The 15,338-nt window shown below is 39.4% G+C and overlaps 1 protein-coding gene across 1 annotated transcript; it reads left to right on the forward strand.

Moving 5' to 3' along the window:
- The first annotated feature begins 627 nt into the window (after window positions 1–627).
- Window positions 628–14,099, forward strand: LOC111719970 (antizyme inhibitor 2-like). Its single transcript, XM_031957291.1, has 9 exons — window positions 628–641; window positions 1,261–1,420; window positions 5,290–5,463; window positions 6,186–6,358; window positions 7,359–7,493; window positions 7,937–8,102; window positions 10,744–10,891; window positions 12,389–12,486; window positions 13,824–14,099. The coding sequence occupies exons 1-9, from the start codon at window positions 628–630 to the stop codon at window positions 14,043–14,045; spliced, it is 1,290 nt and encodes a 429-aa protein (XP_031813151.1). The 3' UTR covers window positions 14,046–14,099.
- Window positions 14,100–15,338: the final 1,239 nt, after the last annotated feature.

Raw genomic sequence — 15,338 nt, forward strand, 5'->3', positions numbered from 1 at the left:
AGAAGTGGTAATAGATGATGTCAAATGTTATTTTAAGCTCTGAAGTCATGACCTCAGGCTCTCAAGTCATACTACATTCATAAAGAACATTGAAAGTGGGCTCCCCTCTCACCTTTGGATAAAAAACATTCCTTATTTCACTGGTCAAGTTCCAGTAATCAATTTGCTGTGTGTTCTTGGACAAGGTTCTTAATGTGAAATGCTGCCTAAGACTAATTCTGAACGCCTGAAGTCTGCCATGCCATTGTCTGCCATTATTCTTGAACTTATTTGTATTTAGAAAAGCAGGTAAAGGTGTCACCACTCAGGCCTCACCCTGGATTGGAGCAAAAGAGACCTTTATATGGTGACTCTCCTTTGGGGAATCTAGGAAGTGTGTGATCGATGTTGGGGAGGGGGGGAGGAAGGGTGTTGAGATGTAAAAGACAAGAGGGAAAAACAGATTACTGCTAGGTGGGGCAGGCTTGAAGCATGGTTCCTTATATATAGTCTCCTCTCACTGCTCCTTCACATCCTGGAAGCACTAGCCTTGTCTGGATTCTATTCTTTCCTTCTGAAAACACTTTCTTCCACCTGAAGCGATTTCATCACTTTCTAGTCCAAAGGGATCAGCACTTCTACAGAGGAATGTTGGCTAAGAGGTGAGGGCAGCACGGGATAACAATATTTGCATGGGTCTGGGGTGACTGTGTGACTTCTAAAGGTTGATGGGGTAACCCTAGTGCTCTCAGAAGATACAGAAGGATTTTCAAGAGCTACTGGTAGAGAAGTCAAAGTCCTCAGGAGTAGGGGAAAGTATTCTAAAACTCCTAGGGGCTGAGAGAGAGTGATCTCTCAATTCCCAGAATCTAAAAAGGTCCAGGTTCTCTAGGATTGAAGGCAGTATTTTGATTCCCTAGGACCAAAGAGAGACATGAGGTGACTCAGAAGATGGGATTGTGGGATTCTTCTAGTTTACTTTCATGTATATAAAAAGGTCTTTGAATGTAAAAGGGCTGTCCCATTGACAAGGAGGACAAATCTAAGAAAGTGCCCAAATCTTCAGCTCTCTTTGTCTTGGCTCCTCATTGGCCAAATAAAAGATCAGAGTAGATGTTTCATGAAATTTTTCTCATCTCTAAATTCTATAATCCATTGGAGAAGATTGTTTCCAAAAAAAGGGAACGAGCTGAATTTGAGTGCCAGTTTACAGGAGCATGAAGTGAGATGGGGTATTAGGATGAGCCAGAAGACAGACAATTCACAGCTATCTCTTTCCAGAACCTGTCTTCAAATCCCCTCTGAGGGGTCAGAATCACACATTCAAAGTTGTGGTGGAGTTGGAAACCCTAGCAAACTACAAGAGCAGGTGATCTGCCTTGAACCAGGAGCCTCTGCTTGGAAGCTTATCCAGGAAAAAATCCAGGAACTATCAGACTCGGTAAGAGAAGCTGATGCACTAGTTCTGAGAATGTTGGGAAATCAGGGAAAGAGGGACTCAGTCCTTGAAGGATTAAAGTTATTTGTCATCTGACAATAGAGAATAAAGATGAGAGCCAGAGTGTCTGGGTGTGTTCTATAACTCTCTATATAATAATGAACAAATTACTTGCCCACTCTAAGGCTTAGTTTCCAAAGTGAGTAAGGAGTTGATGAAATTCCATGAATCCTTCCTACTTCCTGTGTTCTGAGATCCTTATTAGTTCTAATAGTGTTAAGTTTTAAGATCCCTCTCTCCCATAATATTCTGTGCTGTAAGATATCTTCTAACTTTGACAGTCTATATTTCAAGACTTTTTTTTCCACTAAAACCCTTTATATTCTATTTTCTAGTGTCTTTCCTAGCCCAGATATTCTGTTTTATGTTCCAAAATCCCTTGGATTTTCATAACTCTAACTTCTAAGGGCCCATTCAGGTCTAACATTCTTTGCCTTTGCCAACTCAACATTCTGTCTTGAGGTCACTTCTGCTAATGAATTCTATTTTATTTTTAAATGAAAATCCAGCTTCTCTCCTTTCTATCTCCCCTATACCCCACATTGAGAAAGTAAGAATAACAAAACTCCTATGTGTGGTCAAGAAAATTGGATTCCAATTTGGCCATGTCTCCACTTTCCCCATGGTTTTTCCACTGCCTAGTCCAAAGAAATCAGTGCTGTCAAAGAGGAATATCGGACAAGAGGTGAGAGTGGCTTTGGATACTGATGCTTTTGTGGGTATAGAAAGCTCCTGGAGTCTGATGGGGGTAAGTCTAGAGTGCTTATAAGATGAAAACATTATGGGTTTTCAAGAGCCAATTAAAGAGTTCAAAGTCCACAGGGACTGGGTTGAGCACACAAAAATTCCCAGAAGCTGATAAATAAAGATTCCCCCAACTCCCAGGGTTACAGTAGGTTTCCATGCTCTCCAGGACTGAAAAGTGCCTTTTGACCCTCCAGGGCCATGGGACATATGTGGGGAGAACAATGTAGATCTTCAGGGAATTTATTAACTAAACCAGATTTTTTAAAAATATAAACTCAAGATAAGAAAAAATATAATAGTAACATTTATATAACAATTTAATATTGCAAAGAACTTTATAAATACTATCTCCTTTGATCTTCAAAATATCTTATTAACCTTATTTTTTAGATGAGGAAATTGAGTCAGACAGAAACTAAGTAACTTGCCCAGGATCACATGGCTAACAAGTATCTGAGACTGTATTTGAGAAAGGGCAAGTAATAGCAGAGGAATACATATGTATGACTTGCTTCTGTAAGAATGAGTAAGAGTTCTGATAAAATTCACAATAATTTGAGTGTCATGAGAAAAGAAGAACAAAATTATTTTGGGATGTTTTAAAAGTTATGTTTGAGGAAAAAAGAGGGATAGAACTCACTCTGGTAGATAGGATGAAGATAATATATGAATTTTTGAACCCAGAACTAATTTAGTGATTTCACTTCCATATTCTCTGTGGAAGAGAATGATCTTGGGCTTTCATGGCTAATTTCATTTCATTTTTTGATAGGTTGTAGATTAGTAAACCAAGAAAATTATCAAGATATAGCTTACCCAGACTTTAGTGAAGTAATTGACAAAAACATGGTATTTTTGTGGGAAAAAATTGAGAGATGTGACATAGATGATTGTACAATTACATGAATTCAAAAATGATTTAATGACTGGACCCAAAGAATAGTCATAAACAGGGTCAAAGAATAAAGAGTACTATTAGAAGCAAGTTAGAAGAACATAGGATAGTTTATCTCTCAGATCTATGGAGAAGGAAGGAATTTGTGATCAAAGAAGAACTAGAGTTCATTAATGATCACCAAATAGATAATTTTGATTATATTACGTTGAAAAGTTTTTGTACCAACAAAACTAATGCAGACAATATTAGAAGGGAAACAATAAATTGGCAAAACATTTTTACATTTAAGGTTCTGATAAATGCCTCATTTCTAAAACATATAGAGAATTGACTCAAATTTATAAGAGCTCAAGCCATTCTCCAACTGATAAATGGTCAAAGGAAATAAACAGACAATTTTCAGATGAAGAAATTAAAACCATTTCTAGTCATATGAAAAAGTGCTCTAAATCACTATTGAGTAGAAAAATGCAAATTAAGACAACTCTGAGATACCACTACACACCTTTCAGATCGGCTAAGATGACAGGAAAAGATAATGACAGGGGCAGCTAGGTGGCACAGTGGATAGATTACCAGCCTTGAAATCAGGAGGACCGGAGTTCAAATCTGGTCTCAGACACTTAACACGTCCTAGCTGTATGATCCTGGGCAGTCACTTAACCCCAATTGCCTCAGAAAAAAAAAAAAAAGATAATGACAAATGTTGGGGAGGATGTGGGAAAACTGGGACACTAATACATTGTTGGTGGAATTGTGAACAGAGCCAGCCATTCTGGAGAACAATTTGGAACTATGCTCAAAAAGATATCAAATTGTGCATACCCTTTGATCCAGTGGTGTTTCTACTGGTCTTATATTACAGAAAGATCTTAAAGAAGAGAAAGGGACTACATGTGTTAAAATATTTGTGGCAGCCTTGATTGTAGTGGTGAGAAGCTGGAAACTGAATGGATGCCCATCAGTTGGAGAATGGCTGAACAAGTTATGGTATATGAATGTTATGGGATATTATTGTTCTATTAGAAATGACCAGCAGGATGATTTTCAGAGAGGCCTGGAGAGACTTACACGAACTGATGCTGAGTGAAATGAGCAGAACCAGAAAATCATTGTACATGGCAACAGCAAAAATATACAATGATCAATTCTGATGGATGTGGCTCTTTCCAACAATGAGATGATTCAGATCAGTTCCAATAATCTTGTGGTGAAGAGAGCCATCAACACCCAGAGAGAGGACTGTGGGGACTGAATGTGGGTTACAACATAGTATTTTCACTCTTTCTGTTGTTGTTTGCTTGCATTTTGTTTTCTTTATCAGTTTTTTTTCTTCTTCATCTGATTTTTCTTATGAAGCAAGATAACTGTATAAATATGTATACATATATTGGACTTAACATATGTGGGATTTAAAATATATTTTAACATATTTAAAATGTATTGGATTACCTGCCATCTAGGGGAGGGGATAGGAGGAAGGAGGGGAAAATTTGGAACACAAGGTTTTGCAAGGGTCAATGCTGAAAAATTACCCATGCATATGTTTTGTAAATAAAAAGCTTTAATAAAAAACAGGGTCAACGAGATGTTTACTTCTAAGGTCTTCAGTTCAGCTTCAGTTTAGTGCTCTGGAGGTATATAATTGGTCCTGGGCTTTCAAAACTTTTATGAATGATTGGGTCAAAGCATTGGTGGCAGGCATAAAAATGTGCAGAAAGCTAAGAGGGATAGATAAAAACAATGGAAGATAGATTGAGGATTCAAAAAGATATTTATAAACTAAAATATTAGAATGAGTCAAATAGGATAAAATTTAGTGGGCAGAAGTATAAAGTTTTCCACTTAGATAATACAAGTTGGTACTATTATTTAATTTGCAAGATGAGGAAACTTAGGTTGAGAGAAATTGAGTGATTTAATGAAGGTCATAGAGTTAGAAAATATCAGAATTTCAATTTGAATTGAGACTTCCTAATTCTTTGGCTTGCTCTCTGGCAGTCATACCATGTCTGAGTGCCAATAGTTCCTTCTCCACAATGTCAAGGGATAGCCTCATTTATATGAGATTTGGAGTAAGCAGAATGCAGATTACACAATGACCAGAGTCAGGAAAGTTCTTCCTTGTACTCTCAGAGATAATCCTCCCCTACTTTTTCCCCCACAGGATGAGAGAGATGCCTTCATGGTGACTGACCTGGGCATTTTGGCTGAGAAACACCAGATATTCCTGAAGACCTTGCCCCGTGTGACCCCCTTCTTTGCTGTGAAGTGCAACAATAGCCCCAGTGTGTTGCAGGTGCTGGCCAATCTGGGCGCTGGCTTTGACTGTGCAAGTCGGGTGAGCTTCAAGGAGGCCCCATATCCATATAGGTCTCAGGGGTGAGGGGTGAATGATGGGAAAGTAGAAGATTCAAGAGGGCCAGAAGGAAAAGGTTCTTTGAAAGAATGAGCTTTTCTGGATTGCACAAAGTAGTTAGGAGCAAAGGACAACTATAAAAGAACTCAGGCTGTGGGTCCATGGGGTTGAAAGGAAACCAGAACATGAGCAACATGCTTACAGATCAAGGAGGATACATCTTTCCTTCTTTTTTCCCTTTGGTAACATCTCCAGTAAATCTCTCCAAGGGTACAGTGTAACAAAGATTGAAAAACATAAACAGGAGGCAACAGAGAAGGGAGTATGCCTGTGTGTGTGTGTGTGTGTGTGTGTGTGTGTAGAGAGTAACTAAGAACATTTTGGCCACTTCTCCTTTCCTTCTCCTGACTCCATCAAGAACTTCTTGGGAGCTCTCATCCAGGGGGCATATATCTATGTATCCCCTCCCTGTAAGACTTCAAAATTTCTTCAAAAGGATTAGTGTTTTTTTAATAGAGTGGAAAGGGAATGGGGATGGTGGTGCAATCGGACCTAAATATCCAGAAGCTCCTCTGGGCTTTCTAGGGCTCTTGGGAGCTTGGGATAGGGATGGAGGGCTCTCCTAAGTTCTAATGAAACCCCCAGATTGAGAATGTGAGAAAGGTGTAACCCCTAGAGAGATAACCTCTGCTGTACGGGCACAGGGGGAGCTGGAGCAGATTCTGAAGATGGGAATTACCCCCTCCCGCATCATCTACGCCAATCCCTGTAAGCAGATCTCTCATCTCCAATATGCTGCCAGCTATGGGGTCCAGCTGATGACTTTTGATTGTGAGGAAGAGCTTGCCAAAGTTGCCAAGTTTCACCCCACTGCCAGGTAAGGGTGGCAGAAGAAACCTGGGAGACATCAGATGCTGGCCAGTGGTATCATAGGATGGACAGAGATGACCTGAACCATGAGTCCAAATAGGCCTGAAAAGCAGAAGAGAGATAACAAGGCAGAGAAAGAGCTTCCTAAGTAATTTCAGCTTGTTTGTTTGTAAAATGGGAATAATAAAAGCATTTACCTTATGGGTGTTGTTGTAAAGATCAAACAACATAAAGAATGAACAGTGTTTTGCAAACATTAAAGATTTATATATTAATGATAGCTATTGTTATAAGTAATAATAAATGAGAAAATGAATGAAAAAATTTATAGATGATAATCAGATTAGAAAGTATAGGTGCCTGATCCCTGGACATCAAGAAGATTGGGGGATAAGTGACAGATGGATCTCTCAGGTCACTCATAAAACCACAGCACCAGGGCAGAGTAGACAGAGAGAACAAGCAAAGATCTGCTATACGTGACAAGACTAGACAATAGAATCTCAATTAATAGATGATATGAAGAGGTGTCTGCTGCCATGGGCACATTGTCTTAGAGCAAAGAGGCAGAGGACAAAGCAGGATGTAGATAGAGGAAGAGAAAGCAATTACTTAAATATTGGGAAATGAGGTGGAGGTTCAGTAGTATGAGAAGAAGTGGATGTAAGATCTGGGCAGAATCAGTAGCTAGGCTGACTTGGGGCTGTCTGAGAAATGAGGAAAAGTAAAGATGAAGTGGGAGTGAAGAGGAATAGAGGTCTAGGAGAGACTCCTGGAGCCTGAGGACTCCCTTTGGCAATAGCTTGCCATTCTGTAGAAAGAGTGTGAGGCATTGGATAGAGCACTAATCTGAGTTCAAATTGGGTCTTTCACACCAATTATGTGACTTTGGGTTACATGACTTCATCCCTATGGTCACAGAAAGGTAGGGATGACAATATCTGCCCTACTTATCTTAGTGAACTTTATTAAGGCATGAGAGAAATGTGGGCTGTTATCCTTGGCAGGATGGTTCTCAGAATCTGGACCGAGGACAGTGAGAGCATGTTCCCCTTGAGTGCCAAGTTTGGGGCTCCCCTGGACAAGTGTGGCCATCTGCTGAGCATTGCCAAGAACTTGGGAGTGACTGTGGTTGGAAGCGCGTGAGTCTGACTTTAGGGACGCCTACTTCACCCTGGCTGCTGGAAAAGCAAAAGGCCTAGATTAGGAGCAACGAGTTCTGGGTTCAAACTTGGGCTGTACTATTGACTTATGGTGTCAGTGATCTTGACTTTTCACACTGGGAAAACCTCTTCCTTTCTCTGGGTCTCAGTTTCTACTCTGTCAACTATAGGCAACAATCTCTGCCTTGTCTTCCTCAGGGAGGTTTTGTGAGGATTTGTAAACCATAAAGAGCTTTGCAAAAAGAAAACCATCTCTAAAGTTTCTGTTTATGTCTCTCTGTTTCTCCCCATATTATGTATCTGTGTCTATGTGGGAACCTTTCTGTGTTTATGAGTGAACAAGAACACATGTATGTACCCATGTGCCTTCATGAGTGCACCCGTGCATTTGCTCAGTGCTAATAATGCTTGACTCCACTCAGTTTCCATGTGGGTTCTGGCTGCCAGACACCAGAGAGCTTCCACCAGGCCATTGCAAATGCCCGGCATGTGTTTGACCTGGGCCTCCAGATGGGGCACCCAATGGGATTCCTAGATATTGGAGGAGGCTTCCCAGGCCAGAAGAATTTTGTACCTACATTTGAAGAGGTGAGCAGCCAAGATCCAAGGTTGGATGGAGAAGAAAAGAAAACACAGTTTATGGCAAGAGAATTGGTTCAATTGATGGGGGTGGGGAAGGTTACAATCCTAGAACTTTGTTTTTTAAAAGTCCACTGATTATCTCTTTAAAAAAACTCTCTTTTTAAAAATCCCTCTCCATTTTTAAGTGATATTTTCCCTATCTAGAAAGAAGTCTTATTTATAAGTACAGTTAAGAAAAAGGCATTGAGATCTTGTGATGAAAAGAGCCATCTATACCCAGAGAGAAGACTCTGGGAACTGAGTGTGGATCACAATATAGTATTTTCATTCTTTTTGTTATTGTTTGCTTGAATTTTGTTTTCGTTCTCATTTTTTCCTTTTTGATCTTGATGAGGTTTAGATGGGGGAACCCAAATGAAATTAGGGTTTCTGGTGGTCAGGGAGTTAAATGAGTTCTAGTGGCAGGTTTGGGGTTTCAGGGTAGGTTTCGGCACAAGGGTAGGGAGTTTTGGGGATTCCTTCATAGTGGCGCAAAAAGTAACGGAATTTACAGACCCAAAAAGCCTAGTTTGATAAAGGAGGTTTATTTGGGGGATTGGAAGTAAGGTTAAAATCTGGTTAGGGAAATAGGTGAGGATAAAGAGAAGATGGCACTGGAAAAGAGTATTCCAGTGGGTGGAGGCTCCTTGGGATGCCAAGCATGGTATAGCTAGCATGTTTGGAATCTCTGCAAAGAGAGGATTTTAGTTTGGCTCTTTTTATAATGAGAGATTTAGCTAAAGGGGGCCCATGAGTGGAGTCCCAAATTGGCTCAGATCTGATGAGGCTGGAAGCCCAGATCTTCTATTGGAATTCAAAGGAATGCTTTTGACCAGGATTTGCGAATCAAAGGTCCTGGCTTCCTAAACTGATAATGCATCAGTCAGGAGGGGCTGGGAGTAATCTAAAAGGAATCACAAATCAATAGGAAATACAGTTTCTTAAAGGGACCACAACCTGCTTCAATCTGATTTTTTTTTTTTTTTTGTGCAGCAAGACAACTGTATAAATATGTATGTCTATATTGGATTTACATATATATATATATATATATATATATATTTCCCATGTTTAACATATATTGAATTACTTGCCATCTAGGGGGAGGGGGCAGGGAGAAGAGGGGGGAAATTGGAACACAAGATTTTGCAAGGGTCAATAGTGAAAAATTATCCTTGCATATGTTTTTGAAAATAAAAACTTCAATTAAAAAAACAGAAAAGAAATGCTGTATGAAGTACCAGACAAGGTAGACTTCACAATAAAAAATCTCTATAAGCAAAAAAAAAGACATTGATCATATTCAGCAATTGATGTTTCATTCTGCATCTAAAATTTTCCTTTCCCTTGCATTCTATCAAGAGACAGGAGTATTCTTTATCAGTTCTCTGAGATCCCTTGTGATCATTGTAACTGTGGGAATGCTGTTGTCTTTCAGGGCTTTTTTCCTTTATCTTTTATTATTCACTTTCTATCCCTCTCAACAATCAAAATTCTTGAATACAAAAGGTACTGATATTGGGCTTCTCTGAATTTAGCCAGGCTGGTCCTTAGGCAACAAATGTATAGTTCACCAATGATCCTATGTTTTAAATTTCCCAGACAGTTAGGATGTGGCAGTTGTTTTCCCTGCTGCCAGAGCCTTTTAGACCTCAAGATCATCTTCACAATTTATGGCATTGGATAAGGCTTTTATGATCTATAATGAATGGAATATATCATTATCCTCCAAATGAAATAGCTCTGAAGAGTCACTCACAAGAGTTAACCCCTTGAACACTTTCTCTATCACTGGCACAATGAACCCAGATACTATGTGCTCATCCCTGAACTTAGCTGATGCTTGATATGGGAGTGAGAAAAAAAAAAAGATGAAGAAATCTTGTTCCTGATTTCAAGGGAGAGCAGGGTCTGGAGAAGGAAGAGGAAGAATAAACCCAAACTTTAATCTGGGGGGAAATATCTGAGAGGAAAATCCTATCTCTGCCATTTGGAACCTTACAAGGAGAGAGAGAAAGGAAGAATAGATCCAGTCTCTGACCTCAGAAAAGTAGCAGAACCAGGCCTTGCTCTTGAGAAGTGCATGTGGTTAGTAGGGTAACCAGCCTCCTATACACAGAAAAAGTTCTAAGGGTGGACTGTGTTTCTCTGATCTAAAGAAGATTGCCTGGCGTTGAGTAAGTTAGGTCTGGAAGATAGATGTGATGAGGAAAAACCTTCCATGTATTTAGGATAGAGGGACAGGGGAAGGACACAGCGAAGCAAAGACCTGGACATAATTAAAAACTTGGTCATGTGTTGGTGGGGTATCCAGGGGTAAATTGAAGGGTAGGAATATTGGGCCCTAGCGCTGATCTACAGGAAGAAGTTCTAATATTTAAGAAGAAAGATAACAAGTCCTGAGAGCTGTGAGACATCTGAATGGCACGCTGTTTCTAGTCCTAGTAACATCTTCATGGGGAAAGAGAGTAGGTGTGAGACAAAAATAGGCACAGGCTGAGGGTCATTATGTAAGTGGGTCCAAGATGATTGGCTTGGCTTGGCTGAAAGAGATTTGGGGACCAGGTAAGGAGGTCTGCACTGATGGAGACCTTTCTCTTTCCTACAGATGGCAGCTACAATCAGTGGAGCCCTGGATCAATATTTCCCAGAAGACAGTGGAGTGGAGATCATAGCTGAACCTGGCCGCTTCTATGCTGCTAAAGTGTGCACTGCTGTCCTCAACATAATTGGCAAGAAGAATGTGATGGAAGAAGGTGTGCCATACTATTGTGCAGGGCACTTTGGACTGAAACACTTCCCTGACCAGCTCATGATCTTTGGATTTGGTCCATCGTGTGGTCAAGGGTCAAACACACAGCCTGGTCATCATACAATTAATCTCAGAGGAATTCAATTCCTACTTGATTAGTCCAACACCTATCTGAGTACACTACCTCTTTTTCTTTCTCAAATCCTAATTTCTGTTTAATACTATCATTGACATGATAGCTCAGGATCACTGCCTTAGGGTTATGCTTAACTTTCCCTGAATGCAACTAATAATTAAGTTCTACCAAATCTGTCTCTGAATACTCCTTTTGTTTCGGTGACCACCTTTTACTATGATCTGTCCAACTACTTCATTATCTATCTAAGAACTCTGCCACCTGTCACTCTTTTTCAGCTAAGTACATCAACTCACAGAGAGATCTGAAATAGACCTGAGACTATCTGGTTCAAGTCCTTCATTTCACACCTTAGGAAGGAGAAATCCACAGAAGCTTTGTCCAAGGTTTCAGAGCTAGAGGCAGGAACTGAGCCCATTCTCCTCCCAACTCTGCTGTTGCCCATTTTGAAGGATCTTTTGCAGTCTGCCAGGATCAGCTTCATTAAGCACAGATATTACCTTGTCACTGCTGTGGTTAAAAATTTTCAATGGGTCATTCCTGCCTTTCACAATTCACTTCAAACAGATATCACATAACCTTTTCAGCTCTTTCAAATTAATCCTTTCCAAAGAATCTACTTCATCATCCAGACAAATTGTGCCTAACATGATACAAAGACAAAAACAAATCATCCCTTTCCTTAAGGAGCTAATGTTCTACTGGGATTAGGATTGGAAGAGGAATGAGACTTGATGCGAACAAATTAAAACAAAATATGTAAAAAAGTTGTATAAAGTAATTGCAAAAGAGAGAATACCAAAAACTGCATAGAAGAACTCATGTAGTAGGTGATATTTAAATTGTGCTTTGAAGTAAGTTAGGGATTCTAAGAGATAGATGTAATGAGAAATACAGTGATGGCATTGTAGCTATTGGAGACTATTCATGTAAAGATATGGAGAAAGGATTGAAATATCATCTATGAAATTATTATATCACTCCTTTGCTCAATAATCTTCACTAGCTGTCCATTGTCTTTAGGATAAAATACAAATTCTCCTGTGCAGGATGTAAAACCCTTTACGATCTTCATCCAATCATTTTTTCAGTCTGATTACATATCAGAGGAGAGACTGTCCTGTGTAAATTGTGCATTTCTCTGGTACCTAGCACCAAGTGCTGTACAAGGAGGGCTCTCAATGTTTGTTTTATAAACACTTTCCCAGCCATCTCTTGCAGAACTACAGTGTTGGAGAACTCACAGCCTCCCTGGAGAATGGAGAAGCCTAAAAGGGAAGAGAGTCTTGGGGCAATTATGATAACAGCACAAGCTTAGCTAGTCCTAAATATCCTCCTGATGAAGTTCTTTTCTTTTCTCTGAAGGTGGCCAAAGACTGATGTATTACATCAATGATGGATATTATACCTCTTTTGCAGTTCTTCGGAGAGAGAAAGAAACAAAGATACCTCAAATGGTGAAGGTAAGAGGAGCAAGGGGGCAAAAGTTAATTATGACAGATCTGAAGGTAGGACAAAGAAAGCTGTATGAACTTCCTGAAATAGAACAAGTCAGTATTTCCTAAGGAATTCAGTCACCAAAGATCAAGTTCCATAAGATTTCCAGGTTAGTGTGGGCCTTCAGACATAATCTTGACAGTCCTTTCCCAGGCTCTACTTACTCTGAATTTCTCTGCTCTGAGCTTGGGGATGGGGAAGAGAATAATAACTACCTAGTGACTTCCAAGGTGACCAGAATATAGCTAGTACCTCTATAACTTTGTTACCAACCTAGCTCAGACACTGTGAATTAGGGTTGCTAAGGAGAGGCCATTGAAATATTTGAAAAAAAAAGAATGGATCAAATTTATCTGCCTATATTTTTCCTAATTTATAAGCAATTGTCCTCTAACCAAGTGGTTTAACCAAGTTGGTTGAGACATCAAAGGAAAAAAACAGTCTCTGCTCAGGAATGACATATTAGTAGTGAGTTCTGTTGAAGGATATGCTTTACAAATTGAGGCTGAAAGAAATTAAATGCCTTGCTCATCGTTAAACAACTAATATGTACTTAAGGCAAGATGAGAAACTGACATCTTTCTGACTCTAACTGAAATGCTTAAATATTGTTATGGGATGACCTTTCAAAATGTATCTTTTAAAAGTAGCGATATTAACAGTATAGGAACATAAACAAAATATTTATAAATTTTACAGTTATAAAAACTCTAAATAATGAACATATACTTCATATAAATTATGAAAAGAAATATAGCAAATTTAAATCATATATTATTGAATGCATTGTGGAATTCACAATGTTCCTGGCTCTAGTACACCCAGCTATGGTCTCTTTGAACTTGCATCTCTCCCCTTCCTGATTTGTTCATTCATTCATTAACAAACATTAAATAAGCATGCCCTGTTCAGGATCCTATAAACTCAGTATATTGAAGAAGATGTAAAATGTCAGAAAGACAAAAATTCTGCTGTTTTGAAACTCAAAGTCTGGTAAGAAGGTAAGTTTTAAAAAATAACTGTACTATGCAATTTATCTGATAATTTCATGAATAGAGTAGGGTTGTGGTGTACTGGAAATTAAAGCAGAAATTTTGGTGGAGTTGAGTTTTAAAGTAAAAAATCAATAGGGAAAGAAAGCAGAAATTCAGCAGGGAAAGGAGGAGAGGGAAAACATTTTAGAAATAGAGATCAGCAAGATCTAAGACTAAAAGAATGTTAGGGAATAGGAGGAACAAGTGTTTTGAGCCAAGAGTGACTTTATTTAGTTAAATCCTTACCTTCCACTTCCCATCTGGTACAGAAGTTCAGTTGCAAGCCATGTCTTTATCCTTCCACACTGTGGGGTCCCACGTGTGACGCCTTTGACCGCCTGGGTCCAACAGACATCTTGCTGCCTGAACTTCATGTAGGTGACTGGCTGATCTTTGAAGACATGGGGGCCTATACCCATACCTTAAGTTCCAGTTTCAATGGTTTTAAGAGTCCTGAGATGATTTTCACCATCCCTTCTGATCTACGGTGAGTAGGAGTGCAGACTGGGAATGGGGATCCAAGAGATGGTCTTCCAGCTATCCCTTCCCTGGGCTTTGAGTTCTTCCAAGAGAAAGAGATGGGCCTGGCCAAACTCCCTTATGCCACTGAGTTGTGGTCAACATGGGAAGATGCTGTCCCTGGAACTCTGACCAGAAGATATTCCTTCCTCTGGGTCATTAGGCAGAGTCTTTGACTTAGTAATCTACTTTTTCTGACAGATATATACACTGCTAGGAGGTGGGAGTCAGAAGGAGTTCCTTTAGAGATAGACTCTGGACTAACCCCCAGGACTTTTATAAGATTTCCCCCTCTTCTCCCATCCAATTAATCCCTATGGTTTCTCATGAACTTCTAGCCCTATTTCCCTGCCCCTTAGAGCCTTATGCCTTATGAGTAAGATCAAATTAACTCAGATTTATTTTCATAGAAACCTTCTGGACCCAGTGACTAAATCTCCAGGAAGAGATGTTCATAACAGAGCTTTCAGGCAACCTGACAAGCCATAGAAGGAACTATTTAAATAGGGTGGGGAAAATGGGGAATAGGGAAATGCTGAGAACTATTGCTGCTTTTTGAGTCACACTAAGATGCCTGTCCAATCATACATCATGATATAAAAAGTAATCTCTGATAGTTGAAAAAAAAAGCTATTAACTGAAATTGCATTTTCTAGGATATGTTCAGGGAATTAAGAAAAGTAAATGATAATATATTCATCTTTCCTGATTTCTGTCCTCCTCCCCCCATAGAACTATAACCCAAATCTTAATATTTCTTTTCTCCCATGATGACAGTACCTCACCTAATGCCTTGCATATAACATAATAAATATGTATTAAATCATTCATGTTTATTTGTTGGTTCAATTCATCCTGCCTGCTTTGTACATTCAAGGTGATAGATGTTCCATAGGTTAAAACCTATTGAAAGAATTTGGAGGACCTCTCAATGAAGTTATTTAGTCATTTTTCAGTAGTGTTCAACTCTGTGACCTGATTTGGAGTTTTCTTTGCAAAGTTATTGGAGTGGTTCATCATTTTCTTCTACAGCTCACTTTATAAATGAGGGAACTGAGGCAAAGAGGGTTAAGTGACTTGCCAACAACTTCATAGATAGCGAATTTCTGAGGTCAAATTTGAACTCAGGTCTTCCTGATTCCAGGCCTTGCACTCTATCCACAGAACCCCTTAGTGACACTCAGAGTGTAATACCTATAAATATACTCAACCTGTTTTCTTCCTGTAGGGGCTAAGCAATATTGTCAACCTTTCAGCAGCTTGCA

Source organism: Sarcophilus harrisii, chromosome 3 (genome assembly GCF_902635505.1).
Source record: "Sarcophilus harrisii chromosome 3, mSarHar1.11, whole genome shotgun sequence".
NCBI lineage: Eukaryota > Metazoa > Chordata > Mammalia > Dasyuromorphia > Dasyuridae > Sarcophilus > Sarcophilus harrisii.

Coding starts and splice junctions, on each gene's coding strand:
- LOC111719970 (XM_031957291.1), top strand. Junction 6,359..7,358: donor AAGTTTCACCCCACTGCCAG/GTAAGGGTGGCA, acceptor TATCCTTGGCAG/GATGGTTCTCAGAATCTGGA. Junction 12,487..13,823: donor AGATACCTCAAATGGTGAAG/GTAAGAGGAGCA, acceptor CATCTGGTACAG/AAGTTCAGTTGCAAGCCATG.